A 14,679-nucleotide genomic window follows, 5' to 3' on the forward strand; every position below is an offset into this window, starting at 1 on the left:
CCTTCACTTTGAAGCCCACACACAAACTTGTCCCTTAAGGTATCTGCCAGTCCCACTCCAAACTGGCAGTGTTTCGATAGTTTGCGCAGTTCTGTTAAATAATCAGCATTGCTTTCATCCTTATGCTGGTTCCGTTTGTGAAACTTGAATCTTTCTGCTATCAGCAGCGGTGTGAGGTTTAAATGTTCCTGTAGTATCGTTACTATGTCTTCAAAACTCTTGTCCATTGGCTTCGTTGGGGTTACTAGATTTTGTAATAAACCATACATCTTTGCACCCATTAAATTTAACAATACCGACGCTTTCTTGTCATCTGACACCTCATTTGCCTTGCAGTGTACCTCTATTCGTTCGACATATGTAGTCCAATCTTCGACTTCATTGTCAAACGCGGTGATACTGCCACTCTTCGGCATTTTGGGTGTGGTTTAAAATGGCATCTCCCAATGGCTTAAAATGGCGTCTCCCGCGCTTTCCTTCCTCCCCCGCTGCTGCCAACGCCGCTCCCGGCGGTTCTCGTGGCAATGGTGGTGCCCCGTAGGTTTTGCGCGCTTCTCCTGCGCTGCTGCCAACGCCTCTCTCGGCGGTCCTCGTGGCAATGGCGGCGCCTCGCGGGTTTCTGTGCGTCTCTCTCTCCCTCTCTTCGACGCTGCTCGGCCCCTGAACACCGGCTGCACCCTGTGCGCTCTGCCCTCTCTCTCTCTCCACCGTTGACGCTGCTCGGCCCTTTACTGTGCCGCTCGGTCGGGCTCTAGCCCGCCGCTGTCCGGGAAGGGTCTGCACACTACCTGTTGCCAGCCCGTTTCGCTGGACCACCTCGACTGGAAAGCCAAGCCTGGCTCTCGACAGCCTCCCCGCAATTCTCGAGTCTCTGCTGGATGACTGGGCGGTTGCCCGTGGTCGACGCCCGAGTCTACTGGCCTTGACCTCCAATCCACTGATCTCCAGGAATGAATCCCCGGGAGGTGATGCAGAGTTGCAGATAGGTTCGAACTTGCCTTGTCGCCAATGTTGTGTCTGTGTATAATAAGACACAGACTGCAGGAGAACGGTACAACAGGTGTTTACTCAACGTGGCTCACACTGGAACTGATCTGTACAGATTACTACTCTGTGCTATATACAGGTGTGGTCACTGCCGGTACTGCAGTATACATGAGCTGTAAAAGATAGTTCCCCCCTTAAAGGTATATACATTACAGTGTCGTCTGCAAATTTGGAGATATTACATCCAATTCCCTCGTCCAGATCATTAATATATATTGTGAACAGCTGGGGTCCTGGGACCGATCCTTGCGGTATCCCACTAGTCACTGCCTGCCACTCGGAAAATGACCCGTTTATTCCAACTCTTTGCTTTCTGTCCGCCAACCAGTTCTCTATCCAAGTCAATACCTTGCCCCAATCCCATGTGCCTTAATTTTGCATGCTAATCTCTTATGTGGGACCTTTTTGAAGTTGTTTGTTCAAAAGCCATAGGGGGAGAAATTGAGTATAGCCCCATTTGGGGCGCCAGCCTCGCCAGGGCGCTAAAAGTAGCGCCCCAGAAACATTCGCGCCCTCGCACCGGAAATTGAGTGGTTGCGCCCCAAAGGGAAGCGCGGCGCTACTGGAGGCGCCCCGCATCCCTCTTGGGGCGCTGCGAGTGAATATAGTGGCGCAACGTGCCGCAGCGCCACACACTGCGGCATGTCGCGCTGTGGTATTGCAGGCCTTCATCCCCTTCTTAAAGGGGAGGGGCCTTGTGCAGCGCGATCTGGGGCCCAGCTGGGCCCCCGGGGATTGGGAGTGCAGGCAAAAGAGCCCGGCACCGAAGAGAAGTGCCGAGCTCTTAGAGCACAGCCGGCACTCCGCGGGGGCTGGGGGGTGGTTCAGGAGGCCGGGGACAGGAACGCAGGCAGGTGCTGGCAGGCGGCCAACAACAAAAATGGCCGCCCCACACCTCTCCTTTAATTTGCGCCTCCCCGGCCGCAGGTAGGCCCCCCTGAACCCGTCGGACATAGCGTCCGGCGGTAAATCAGGGGGCGCTGCCAAATATCGCGGCCGGGCCGTCAGCGGGGCACTGCGCACACCGATGATGTCATCGGCAGCGGCGCAGCGCTAACGGTTAGCGCCACCACTAAAATCCCACGGAATTTAGCGGGAGGCGTGGGCAGTGCCGCGCCCGGGCGCCAGTTGGCTTGCGACCCACTTAGCGCCCTCTTAAAGCGCTAACGGGTGGCGCAACCAACTGAATTTCTCCCCCATAGTGTTTTCTGTTTTCTCCTCAGAAGTTATTACAGGCAGAATTGGTTAGTATCCTTAGTATTCAGAGTCACCATACTGAGTAGTGTGGCTGCAAGCCTGGCAGGTTAGGACAGCGGTACTCCTTTTGTAGCTTTGTGTAACATGCAGCTTACAGCACAATATTACACATACATTAGAAATTTAGAGTGAGTTCACAGACAAAACAGAAAAAACAGGCCCAATCTTAGTATAAGAATTCTACACATGCAATGAAACTGTAAAAAAAAAAGTTCTGATAACTCCACCATTTTCTTTATCTGGACTGACCCAGCTTGATTGCACTTGCCCTTAGGGGAAGGAGAAGTAGGCATGAGAGAGGGAGCTACATGGGAAAAGTTATTAAGGAGAAGAGGGGGAAAAAAATCAGAATCAAAATTGATAATGAGGTATAAAATTACCGTATTAGCCACTGGAATTCCTGGGTCCATCAGTCCAAGGATATCATCATTATAACTTGACTCCAGGCTAATAATGTCATCAATGACATCATCCATCTGTGACAACCAGCAGAAAAAAAGCATAAGAAACAACCAGAAGCAACAGGCCTCAGATCTGCCTAGAGATAGTGATTTTTAATTTTAAAAACCTTTGATCTATTCATAGTAATATTATTTTTTAAGCTGAATCATTTATAACTTTGGAAGAAAAATGTGAGATCACACTAAACCTTCTCTCGTCTTAGAACTTGTTAAAATTATCACCATCACACCCATCTGTTAACATCAGTGTTCTTTTCATGAGCAGAAGACTATATATCTAAATTTAACATTGGTTATCAGTCTCCAGTGCTTGCAAAATCATTATTGCTTGACAGTCCCTCAAACTGCTAGTTTTCTGCTAGCAAAAAACTGTGGAATGGCGAAATGAGTTTCAAACATTATGGAATAGATTTTCATCTTTGCCGTAGTAATCTGTGTCAGCGGATCGGCTGCCCTTTGTAGAACTTGTCCAATTTTCATTCCATTGATTTCAAAGGGCAGAGAATTTAATTCTCTCAGTCTGGGCTGGATTCAAACTCATGTCTGAAAGGTGAAAAGCAGATCTAGACGGTAGTAGGAAACTTTCAAACCAGAATTAGGAAGCCTGAAGTGTAGCGGGGTTCCACGTGAAAACAGCTGAAAATGGGTCAGTTGGTCCAAAAAGGTACTGCACCTCCCAAACCTTTTATATAACAACTTGCATTACATCCCAAGGTGTTCACGGTGGGGTAAGGAATATTGATACCAAGCCAAAGGAGAGATTCAGAGGAGTGACCAAGTTTTTGTGAAAGAGGTGGATTTTAAGGAGTATCTTAAAGGAGGAAAAGGAGATGGCGAGGCAGAAGGGTTTGGGGGAAATTCCAGAGAGTGGGACCTAGGCAGCTGAAGGTAAGTCAAGGAAAGGGAACGCATGAGGCCAGAGTCAGAGGAACAGAGAACATGGAGGGGCTGTCGGGAGATTACAGAGGTAGGGAGGGGTGAGGCCACAGAGGGATTTAAAGACAAGGATAATCATTTTATTTTGAAGCATTGGGAGTCAATGTAGGGTCAGCAGCCAGAGCCCTTCAACAGTAGCTAATTGATGAGTGCTCCATCTGACCTGTCCTGGTCCCCACACCCTATCCAGTTGGGGAGGATTGATGAAGGAAATGCAATGGATGTTGTCTACATGGATTTTAGGAAGGCATTTGACAAAGTACCACATAGAAGGCTGGTTAACAGAATTGAGGCTCATGGAATAGGTGGGTCAGTGGCAGCTTGGATAAGGAATTGGCTTAAGGACAGTTGTGGTAAATGGCTGTTTTTCAGACTGGAGGATGGTAGACAGTGGTGTTCCCTAAGGGTCAGTGCTGGGGCCACTGTTTTTTTGATATATATAAATGACCTGGATATTGGAATACAAAGTAGAATTTCTAAATTTACCAAACTTGGGGGTATGGCAAACAGTGAGGATGATACAAATCAACTGCAACAGGACATAGAAAGGCTAGCAGAATTGGCAGACAAGTAGCAGATGGAATTTAATACAGAGAAGTGTGAAGTGATGCATTTTGGCAGAAGGAACAGGGAGAGGCAATATACACTTCACAGTTTTAAATAGTGTGCAGGGACAGAGGGACCTGGTAGTTAATGTGCATAGGTCCCTGAAGGTGACAAGACATATTGAGAGAGTGGTTAGCAAAGCATATAGAAACACAGAAGATATGGGATCCTGGGTTTCATAAATAGAGGTATTGAGTACAAAAGTAGAGAAGTTATGCTGAATCTTTATAAAGCGTTAGTTAGACCACAACTGGAGTATTGCGTCCAGTTCTGGTCACCACACTTTAGGAAGGATGTGAAGGCCCTTGAGAGGGAGCAGAGGAGATTTACCAGAATGGTTCCGAGGATGGGGGATCTTAACTACAAGGACAGGTTGGAGAAGCTGGATTTGTTTTCATTAGAGCAAAGGAGGTTGAGGGGTGATTTGATAGAGGTGTACAAGATTATGATGGGTTTGGATAGGCTAGACGGGGAAAGGCTATTCCCACTAGTTGATGGTACAAGGACTAAGAGACACAGATTTAAGGTTTTAGGCAAGAGATACAGGGGGATGTGAGGAAAAACTTTATTACGCAGCGAGTGGTGATGACCTGGAATTTGCTGCCGACGGAAGTGGTGGAAGCGGAGACATTCAGGGCTGGATTTTGATAATGGGGTGGGCTGGGGTCGTGTAATCCGCATTTCGTGTTAGCCACCCGATTCTAAATCGATGTGGGAAAATTATGCGATTTTAACTTAATTGGCCAATTGAGTTCCAACGTGTGGGAACCCATGGCCATTGAGTTTTTCCAGTCTGAAAGTCGCCTCCAATGACGTCATCATTGCTGCTGCATTTAAGGTCTGCAACAAGCCTTGCTTCTTCTGCAGACTGCCAAGCTTTTGCCATTGCATGTTAGAGGCACCTGCAGGAAGAATGGCCAGCCAGAGACCTAGGTCTGTACCCCGCTTTGATGAGGTTGCCCTGCAGGCTTTAGTAGAGGGAGCAAGAGCAAATAAAGAGGTGCTCTTCCCTTCTTCAGGGAGGAAGAAGCCTCCCCAGCAAACCAAGGCTGTGTGGATCCAGGTGGCAGAGGAGGTCAACTCTTTGTCGATAACCCGCAGAACCTGGCTTCAGTGCAGGAAGAGGTTTCATGATCTTCTGCGCACTGGAAAAGTGAGTATGAATTTCCCATCACCCTCAATCTGATCCCCATTGCCTCTCCTCACCAGCACTCAGCTTTAGCAATCTCTTCCTCCACATCCCACTTGACACTGACATCCATGCACCCTTATCCATTCCCTCTCTCTCTATGGTCACATTCACCTAACTATTCGACTATGCAGCCCTCGCACTCCCTATCATTGTGATGCAATTACAACTTACAACACACAGGGAGGGCCCTTGGTCTTGCCACCTCACTCCATCTTTGCCTCCTTCTAAGCATCTATGCTATGGATTCTTTACACTCACTGCTTCATTCTTACTCAAACTCCACTAGTCTCCCTCATTGCAGGAAAAGAGAGCTCACAATAAAAGGCAAAGAGTGAGGACAGAAGGAGGGCCACCCTCAGTAGCCCAGCTCACCCCCTGGGAAGAGGCGGTCCTGGAGATCGTGGGAGTGGAGGACAATGTGCAAGTGGGGGATGGACAGATGGGTGCATCACAGCAAGCTGGTGACAGAATAGTTTTCCATCTCTCTCATTGACATTGCATGAGTCACTGATAATGATTCTGAAGCTCTTACAGATGGACTTATGATCATCTGCAATATGCAATGTGCATGTAACCTTGGCATCACATCTCTGACTCTTTCCTTTACTCCCCCACAGGACCATCGCAAGCACCCGTCCCCACTAGCCAGGAGGAAGAACCTGAGCAGCCAGGCTCCTCAGAGGAAGCTGCAACCTCTGAGGGCGCAGCGTCAGCAGAATTCAGCGCACACAGCACCAGCGCAGACACTCACACCTCGGTGGGACCTTCGCGAAATAGAGTTGTGTTGTCACCTGGTGTATCACAGCTCACAAGTGAGCATCAGCAGATGCTGGAGACAGGGACGTGTAGCCTGATCCTGCTCCTATTTCATGTGTCTAATTCTGTTAGATTCAGGAGATAGTTCTGTGATAGTAGATTGGCGGTTAGGATCAGATCAGCCATGATCTTATTGAATGGCGGAGCAGGCTCGAGGGGCCGATTGGCCTACTCCTGCTCCTATTTCTTATGTTCTTATGTTCTTATGTGACAGCAGTGGAGAGTACTAGTCAGAGGGCGCAGGACTCTGCCAGCTCGGCTCAGCTGCATGTCGACCCTCTGCCTCTGCGTCCATCCACAAAATCAGCGGTGCTGGAACTCCAGGAACAGATGCAGGAGTCTCTGGCAGGTTTTGTCTCCAGGGTCGCTGCGAGTGTGGAGTGAATGGAGGAGTCCATTGCGAACATGAGCAGAGCCTTTGTGGAGTCATTGGCACATGAACGCATCGCCATGGAAAGGATGGCAAACTCCATGGAGGTGATAAGTCGCCAGAGTGCAGAAAACATGGTGAGTGTTCTGAATAGAATGACATCTCTGGAGGAGCGATGGTCATCTATGGAACAGAGAAACCAGACCTTCATGGAAGTCCTTCTGAGTAGGACTGCCAGTGCAGATACGGGTCCCCATGGCCCCCCTGGTGTGCAGCAAGGTGCTCTCATGCCACTTGCAAGTGATGAGGGGGACCTGACCCATGAGAGGGAAGTTGATGGCAGACATCAAGGAAGTGGGGGCTCCTCTACAAGCGCTCACACTTCCATGCCACTGCAGAGCCCTCGGTCAGAGCCCCACCAGAGTCCACACCAACTGAGATCGGCGTCTCAATCCCTGCACAGCCGCAGGAGCAGCAGACTGTTGGCAAGCCCTCACAGGTTCGCAACCCCAGAGGATGACCGCCAAAGGTGTCGAGGCAGGAGCAGCAAGAAACTGAGCAAGGGGCCTCCACATCTGCTGAAGCCACAGGGGAAGCACCACGTAGGAGCACGTGTAAGAGAAAGACACTGCACAAATCGTCACAAGGGTAGTCACTTGGGTAAAATTTGATGTTTTATGTTAAAAAGCCATCAGATGATTACTGTAAATAAAAAATCTGATGGCTACTGCTGCAGTTGTGGCGTGTGTCATTTCGCTAATGGGACTTCCACATTGAGGGCTTAGGATTACTTGGTATATGCCTCAGTTGAGGAAGCGCTCAGTGAAGGTGGCAGGAGGGGTTTCCCAGGAGGTCACACTGGAGATGGGTGTCAGGCTCCAAACTTCCACAGCTGTGGTTATGCCTTCTAAAAGTTCCCCAGACCTGAGACAACAAAGTCCTGCCACCTGCAAATGATGGCTGATCAAATATCTTATTTAATGGTGGAACTGCAGCTAATAGTCAGCAATCCAATTGTGCTTCCGCCAGATTTCACCGTCGTGTTTCAGAGCAGGTGTGCTTCACGTCGGAAAAGGGTTAAAATCACCTAGGCCTATCAAAATGACATTATAGAGGCAATTTAGTGATTGTTAAGAGCCTTAACGGCCTATCCCGCCTCTTGGAGGCGGGACAGAGACAGGACCAGTAGACACGATTTAATGAAAATTGCTTGGAAGCGGGGTTGGGCCTGCCCACCAGTTTTTGCAATTTTAACCCCCCACATGCTCCAATCCCACCTCAACGGCCCGATGAAAATCAAGCCCTCAATGTTTTCAAGGGGAGACTGAATAGGCACTTGAGGGAAATAAACTTGCAGGGCTATGGGGCTAGAGTGGGGGAATGGGACTGACTGGATTGCTCTGCAGAGAGCCGGCATGGACTCGATGGGCCGAATGGCCTCCTTCTGTGCTTTTATGACTCTATGAGCGGCCCCTGTCTCATTCCTTCCAACAACAGTGAGATGCATCTGACCAGAGGGCAGCTCTGCACCACCACACAACTGAAAAAGCACAGTCCCCCAGTCTCACCATAATCTTCAACACCAACCCAGATTTCCCCAATCTTTATATTCTCAAAAATAACACATTCTCAAACTAACGATCACCCTGGATTTCCCACCCTCTCAAGAGCCGAGCTGATGACAGATAATACGAATAGCACTGTCAGCTTGCCCTTGATATTGAAATATGGCCCGATCATGAAAATGGATCAGGCTTCCTGATGACATCATCGGGCAGGAGTCATGGAAATCCCGTCCACCGCCCGTCCAATATTCGTTGCCAAACCAAAATCGGTCCCATGTGTAAACCAGTGTTTCTCTGCTTTATACTTGTTTTTTTTTGATAAAATCAGCAAACAGAGAAAATTATACTCTGAGTGTTTTTATATAATCTTTTCTAGTTCTGGTTGCTAGAACACTGGATTGAGAGACCCACACAGCAATAACGTGCTGTGACAGGTAGCAGGTGGTACACAGGAAATTGCTGGTCTTAGGTGGGCCAGAGTACTGTATAGAGGCAAGGTATGTCTGCACAGGCAAGGGGTTAGATTGGAAGGTGATTCAGCCTGGGCTGTAACTGCACTTCCCTCCAAACTGGTTGCACAGCAACATTACCACTGACGAGAGAGCAGGACACCTCTGTCCTTTTTGGCAGGGAACCGTGAACAATGTCGTTGAGACAAAAATGATTTAAACATTTGGTACTGTTAACATCTGATCTTTCTATACTGCTAAGAAGTATTTTAACAGCATTTTAAAAATAATTGAAATCTTGGGCTTGATGGTAGGAGTGTCCAGAAATACTTTCTAAACCATTTGGACGTACTTGAGAGGCAGGTACACATACCTGATTACAATGTTGTGATCCATCCTTATTTTGGTGAGCAATTAAAGTAAAGTCACTCAATGTAAACAGAAGTAAAATGGCCAACAGGAAGGGGAAGAAATGGAATATAGCTTTCACTGGCCTACACAAACACAAGACTTCTGCTGGATCCAGTGGGACATTTACCCCTGATGGACTATTCACCAGGTCTCACATGTATTTACAAAAGCAAAACACTGCGGATGCTGGAAATCTAAAATGAAAGAAGAAAATGCTGGAAATACTCAGCAGGTCAGGCAGCATCTGTGGAGAGGGAAACAGAGTTAAAGTTTCAGGCCGATAATCTTTCCTCAGAACTGATTCTGATGAAGGGTCATCGACCTGAAACGTTAACTCTGTTTTTCTCTCCACAGCTGTGGCCTGACCTGCTGAGTATTTCCAGCATTTTCTGTTTTTATCTCACATATATTTATTTATTTTAAAAACCTATACCTCGTAGTTTAAAATGGCAAACATGAAATATTTACTCATTTTAATCATTTGTACAATGCAATACATTCAGCAGATTTCAGTGAAACATAAGTTTATTTTATTACCATTTTCATTTCTGGCAACCAGACCTGTAAAAGAAAAAAAAGAAAAATATCAGGTATGCCACAAAAAATCCCTAAAGTGTGTGTGGCTTGTACATGAATGATGTATATTTAGATTCTAATTCTAATACAAACTCCGATGATTCATGTTTAACAGTCCCTAGCAGGCCTGCCTAGAGATAAAGCTCAACACAATTAAGGTAGAGATAAACCTTTAGAAGCATCGGACAGAGGAAATGAGTAAGTGCATTAAATTATTTTTTTAAAGTAGGCGACAGTTGAGGATACTGACTACTGTACCCTACTTTCTGATATGTCATTCCATTGAGTATTGTTTAATTTTAAGCAAGTTTTAGGTTACTGACATTTTGCTACACAGAGGAAAATAGATCAATGGTTGAGATCTAAAATTTGTCCGAATGCTGCACAATCGTGGTGCTATGAGGATAGAGACTATGGTCTGGAGTTTCTGCTAGGTTGCGCTGTTTTTTAACGCAATTCGCCCGAAGTCGGCCAAACAAGCGCAAATGATCGAGGCATTTCAATTATGTCCAGCACAAATCAAGTTTCCGCAATCTTCTGCGCTGGTTTAAAATAACGTCGCGCTAGAAGCTGGCCCCGCCCATAAAACTGGCCACGCCCCCCAGATCAAATTAATCACCATGGCGAGTTTCCACTAATTGCCCCCATTTGTGGGCCTTCGAGAAGGCTTTTAAAATTAAGCTTTTTTTTAGGCGTAAGGACACTAATAGGCACGTTTTAAAACCTTTTGAATTTTTTTTTATTTTACGAAGAAACTGACTACTGTACACCAATATAACTACCAAATGGTTCTGTCTAGTTTTTTTTTAAAGTCATTTTCAGTGATTTAAAATCGCGTTACTCAGGCGGTGGACTAGAAACTGATTAAAAATGCTTATTTTTTTGTGATAAACCCATTTTTAGCTGTATTAATCAAACAGCGCCAAGTTACCACTCATAGCTCAAGGAATAATTTTTAAAGCAAAATTTTTTTTTTAAAGTTACGTTCTAAAACGCTGCCCGGTTGCACTGCTTCATGGCAGATTTGAAGTTCGGCGTTATGCAAATGAGTTTGATCGGAAACTTGAGGAAAAAAAACACTTCTCAAAACCTGTGCAATTTGCGCCCAAATAGCAAAAACTCCATGCCTATAAGTGCATCTGAATAAGCTGGGTTAATGCCTGTTCATGTTGCAGTATGATACAACATTAAAAGGTTTAAAATAAACAGTACACGCACTGACCGCAAATAGTGCAGTAGGGGGTCTTCAGACACTAAACCCATCTTTCTCTGTGTGGAAAAGTGTAGAGTGACAATCCATAAATAAATAACAGATCCTCACCAGCATTTTCAATTTGTTTTTTCTTGTTTGTTTCTTTAAAACCAAATATTGTGGCATGGCAACTGGTCTATGGGGCCATATTTGAGTTTTGACAAAGTTAGCAGCTAATTCAATTATATTACAAGTAAATCCCCCATATTAAGTGTTTTCATGTCACTACCCTGCTTCAGACGGCATGCTACACAAATTGTAAGTTCTGGTTTAAGAACAAAATATTTCACAGATGGCAGCATATTTACAGGCTTCAAACGATGCCCGTCCCGGTGAGCACTTCATTACCAGGATTTTAAAGTTAAGAAAGATACAAAAGCACCCAGTGCACTGTAACAAAACACTTATTCTTGATCTTCAAACCAGCCAAAGGGGACATGTTGTGCCAATTTACTTTTTTGTTGTTGAAGATTTTAAACATTCGTGTATTTAGGTTAACAAAAGGGATATTGTATTTTCACAATCTGCCAGTTTCCACCGTCAGCTTTCACTCACTTCTCACTAACAGTACTGCTTGACACAATAATGTGTATATGTTGCTTCTTCTATAAAATAACAATGGGTTACATTTTCATTGTTACCCTACATTTTATAATTTACTAGTTGGCATTAGGCTTATTGTTATTTTTTGCCATTGTTGCTGTAGGAGAGACCAAATACTACAGACCACTCATTTTGTTTGGCGGGGTGGGGGGATTACCAGATTTGATCTGCAATTGGATTTTTTTCTGTCCTTAGAAAGTTTGCATTTTTTCCTGATGGACGAAGACTGCACATTGATAAATTTCATGTTCAGATTTAAATTGTGAAAAAAAGGTTAGGCCTCCAAAAATATCATTTTCATCTTATGACAGATAAACCCCAGTGCTAAATGTTCTGCAAAATGATCATAAATGGGTTTGCACATATGATTTGAAAAAAAATATACTGGTGGGCATGAGTCAGCTTGGGCTACCCACATGCTACAGCATTGATAAAGGGAATAGGTTGGTCAGGTAACAGTAAACCATGGGGGAGGATGAGAAGAGTGATTATACTATACTCTTATACTTCTTGAGGATAGATTTTTAAGTGATGCAAATCACTGTAATACCACATCTTCAAGTAGACAGTGGTGTCAGTTCTAGTCCAATAACAGTAAACTTATCAACAACAGCAACAACTTACAAGAAACTCTCGTTTAAACGGCACCTAAATATCCGGAATTCACTATTAACCGGCAAAATTCATACTCCGAAAACACCTCAATAACCGGAAATGTTGTCGAGTCCGAGTCCGAGTCTCCCGCATAGGCCGAATTAGTCAGTGGGGGTAGTTCTCCAAACTGCCACTACTCGGCTTCTTGGCGCTGTCGGAAGTCCGAACACCTCAATAACAGGAGTCTGACTCTTTGTTTGTTAAAAATAGCCTCGGTAGATAACCCTCTCCGTCATCCGGAATTTTTAATCAACCGGCACCATCCCGGTCCCGCCGGTGCCGGATACCAGAGAGTTTCCTGTACATTTATATAGCGCATTTAATGTAGCAAAATGTCCCATGGCGCTTAACAAGAGCGGTCACAATAAAAACATTTTAAACACCAAGCCACAGAAGGAGATATCAGGACAGATGACCAAAAGCTTGGTCAAAGAGGTAGGTTTTAAGGGGCATCTTAAAGGAGGAGAGGTAGAGAGGCGGAGAGATTTAGACAGGGAATTCCAGAGCTTGGGACCCAAGGCAGCTGAAAGCACGGTCGCCAATTCTGGAGCGATTCAAATCGGGGATGCGCTAGAGGCCAGAATTGGAGGAGCAGAGATCTCGAAGGCTTGTAGGGCTGGAGGAGGTTACAGAGATAAGGGGGACGAGGCTATGGAGGGATTTGAAAAACAAGGATGAAGATTTTTAAATTGAGGCATTGTCGGACCGGGAGCCAGTGTAGGTCAGCAAGCACGAGGGTGATGGGTGAATGAGACTTGGAGAGAGGTAAGATACGGGCAGTAGAGTTTTGGATGAGCACAAGCTTATGTGTAACTCTGTAAGATGTGCTGTGCGGGTAACAGTGTCACAGCACAAATGGGTTAAGAACACAATGTTTCAAGATGACTAAAATTCTGAGGCAGCTTCAATCATTAAATTTTACATTTTTTAATATAGAAAGGGGAAATGTTGTTCTTATACTGCATGTTCACTGTTCTGTTAGCAGTATAATCACTACATTTACTATGCTATTACTTCTGTTATATATTGAGATATGCTGCTCCATAAAAGAGCCATCTCTACCTTTGTACCTCCACAAATATACAAATTTGATTTTAAACATTCACATCATTCTCAGCCTTGAAGTTCAAAGAGACAAAATACTATTAATTGACATAAAAGTCACAACCATTTTATCAAACAGCAAAAAACAAGTACAAAATGCTCAAAGTAATTTTACCTGAACTATGCAGAACAGATTTCAAAAGCTGAATTGAAAAAACCCATTAAGCTTCATGATCATACTTTGTGTAATTATTTACTTTTAACTTCCAACCCACTATTATCCATACAAAAAAATTCAAGGATTACCTCTTTTTCACAGTTTGAGCTGATGTTTAGCATGGCCATTGGGCTGTTGGGTGCACTGCTTCCAGTTCCTGGAGGCATGACATGATCGCTTGGTTGGTTAGAACAGGGCATGCTTAAGGCCTGGTTTGTCAGCTTGTTGCCCAAGGTGGTTGACAGATACTGCTTTACTTGCTGCCTCTGGGCCTGCTGAATGTGGTATTTGGTTGGATTTTCAAGGTGGGTTTGCACCTATATGTAGAACAGAATTTTTTTTAAATGTATCAATCCTATGTTCTTATTTGTTGCTATAATTAAAGCATAACATAGTACACAGTATAACGAAAGTCCTAGTATCATTGTGAAGTTCTTGCTGTCAAAGAAGCCGAGACCCTAGTGAACAAATGAGGTGAACAAATGAAGCATCCAAAATGGCAACAGACCACTTCCGCTTTACAAAAGCAGTGTCAGAAGAAGCTTTGAAGCATTTCATGTAGGATTTTAGAGGAGCATCGCACTTTCAATGAATTTACTGTAGTTGAGCTGCAAGTCTGTGTAGTACATTTTACTGATTTCCTAAGCTGTTCCCTCAATGGGGTAATGAAGAGCCTTTAAACTACAAAGCCATACAATTCTTCACAATCCTGAAGCCAATTACTGCATATTAAATTACACAATTAATTTACACTATAATTCAATCAAATGCCTTCCCACTGATAATTTAATTGAATGTAACTTTTCAGCATTGATATGCAGTTCTTTCAGGAGATCCCTGCAGATATTTATAACTTTTGGAAGTCTTATTGGTTATTTCAGGAATTATAAGGCCTTTGCAACACACACCGCCTAATAGGTATATTCAGGAGATAATCAAGTCAGGAATATCCAACTTCTTTCAGTAATTAAAAAAGAAAATAAATTGTTGCTTCAACAACCAACTGAAAATAGACCTAAGCACTAGCCAAATACAGTACATTACAGTAAAACTTACCTGATAATGATTAAGTTCCAACATGTCAAGTATGATGAAACATTTACTAGTGCTTTAAAGTAAATTAACCAGAAAGTGTTAGAAGTGCTACTTTGATTACTCCACACAACAGTCAAGACGATTGGTATCTGCTGACTAGGATCCAAATATGAAGTACCAGTGGCCTA

At 44.6% G+C, this 14,679-nt stretch overlaps 1 protein-coding gene across 6 annotated transcripts in view; it reads right to left on the reverse strand.

Moving 5' to 3' along the window:
• The window catches only part of LOC147110997 (microphthalmia-associated transcription factor-like), a 439,553-nt gene that overhangs the window by 29,718 nt on the left and 395,156 nt on the right, over window positions 1-14,679 (reverse strand). For all 6 annotated transcript variants that reach the window (XM_086001449.1, XM_086001447.1, XM_086001446.1 and 3 more), the window contains 3 exons: window positions 13,546-13,773; window positions 9,648-9,671; window positions 2,685-2,780 (listed from right to left, as the gene is read on the reverse strand). In XM_086001449.1, the coding sequence (XP_085857575.1) occupies window positions 2,685-2,780; window positions 9,648-9,671; window positions 13,546-13,773 (348 nt within the window). The remainder of the gene's footprint in view (window positions 1-2,684; window positions 2,781-9,647; window positions 9,672-13,545; window positions 13,774-14,679) is intronic.

The sequence above is a fragment of the Somniosus microcephalus genome, chromosome 11 (assembly GCF_052327205.1).
Source record: "Somniosus microcephalus isolate GS21.2 chromosome 11, FLI_Smic_1.0, whole genome shotgun sequence".
Lineage (NCBI taxonomy): Eukaryota > Metazoa > Chordata > Chondrichthyes > Squaliformes > Somniosidae > Somniosus > Somniosus microcephalus.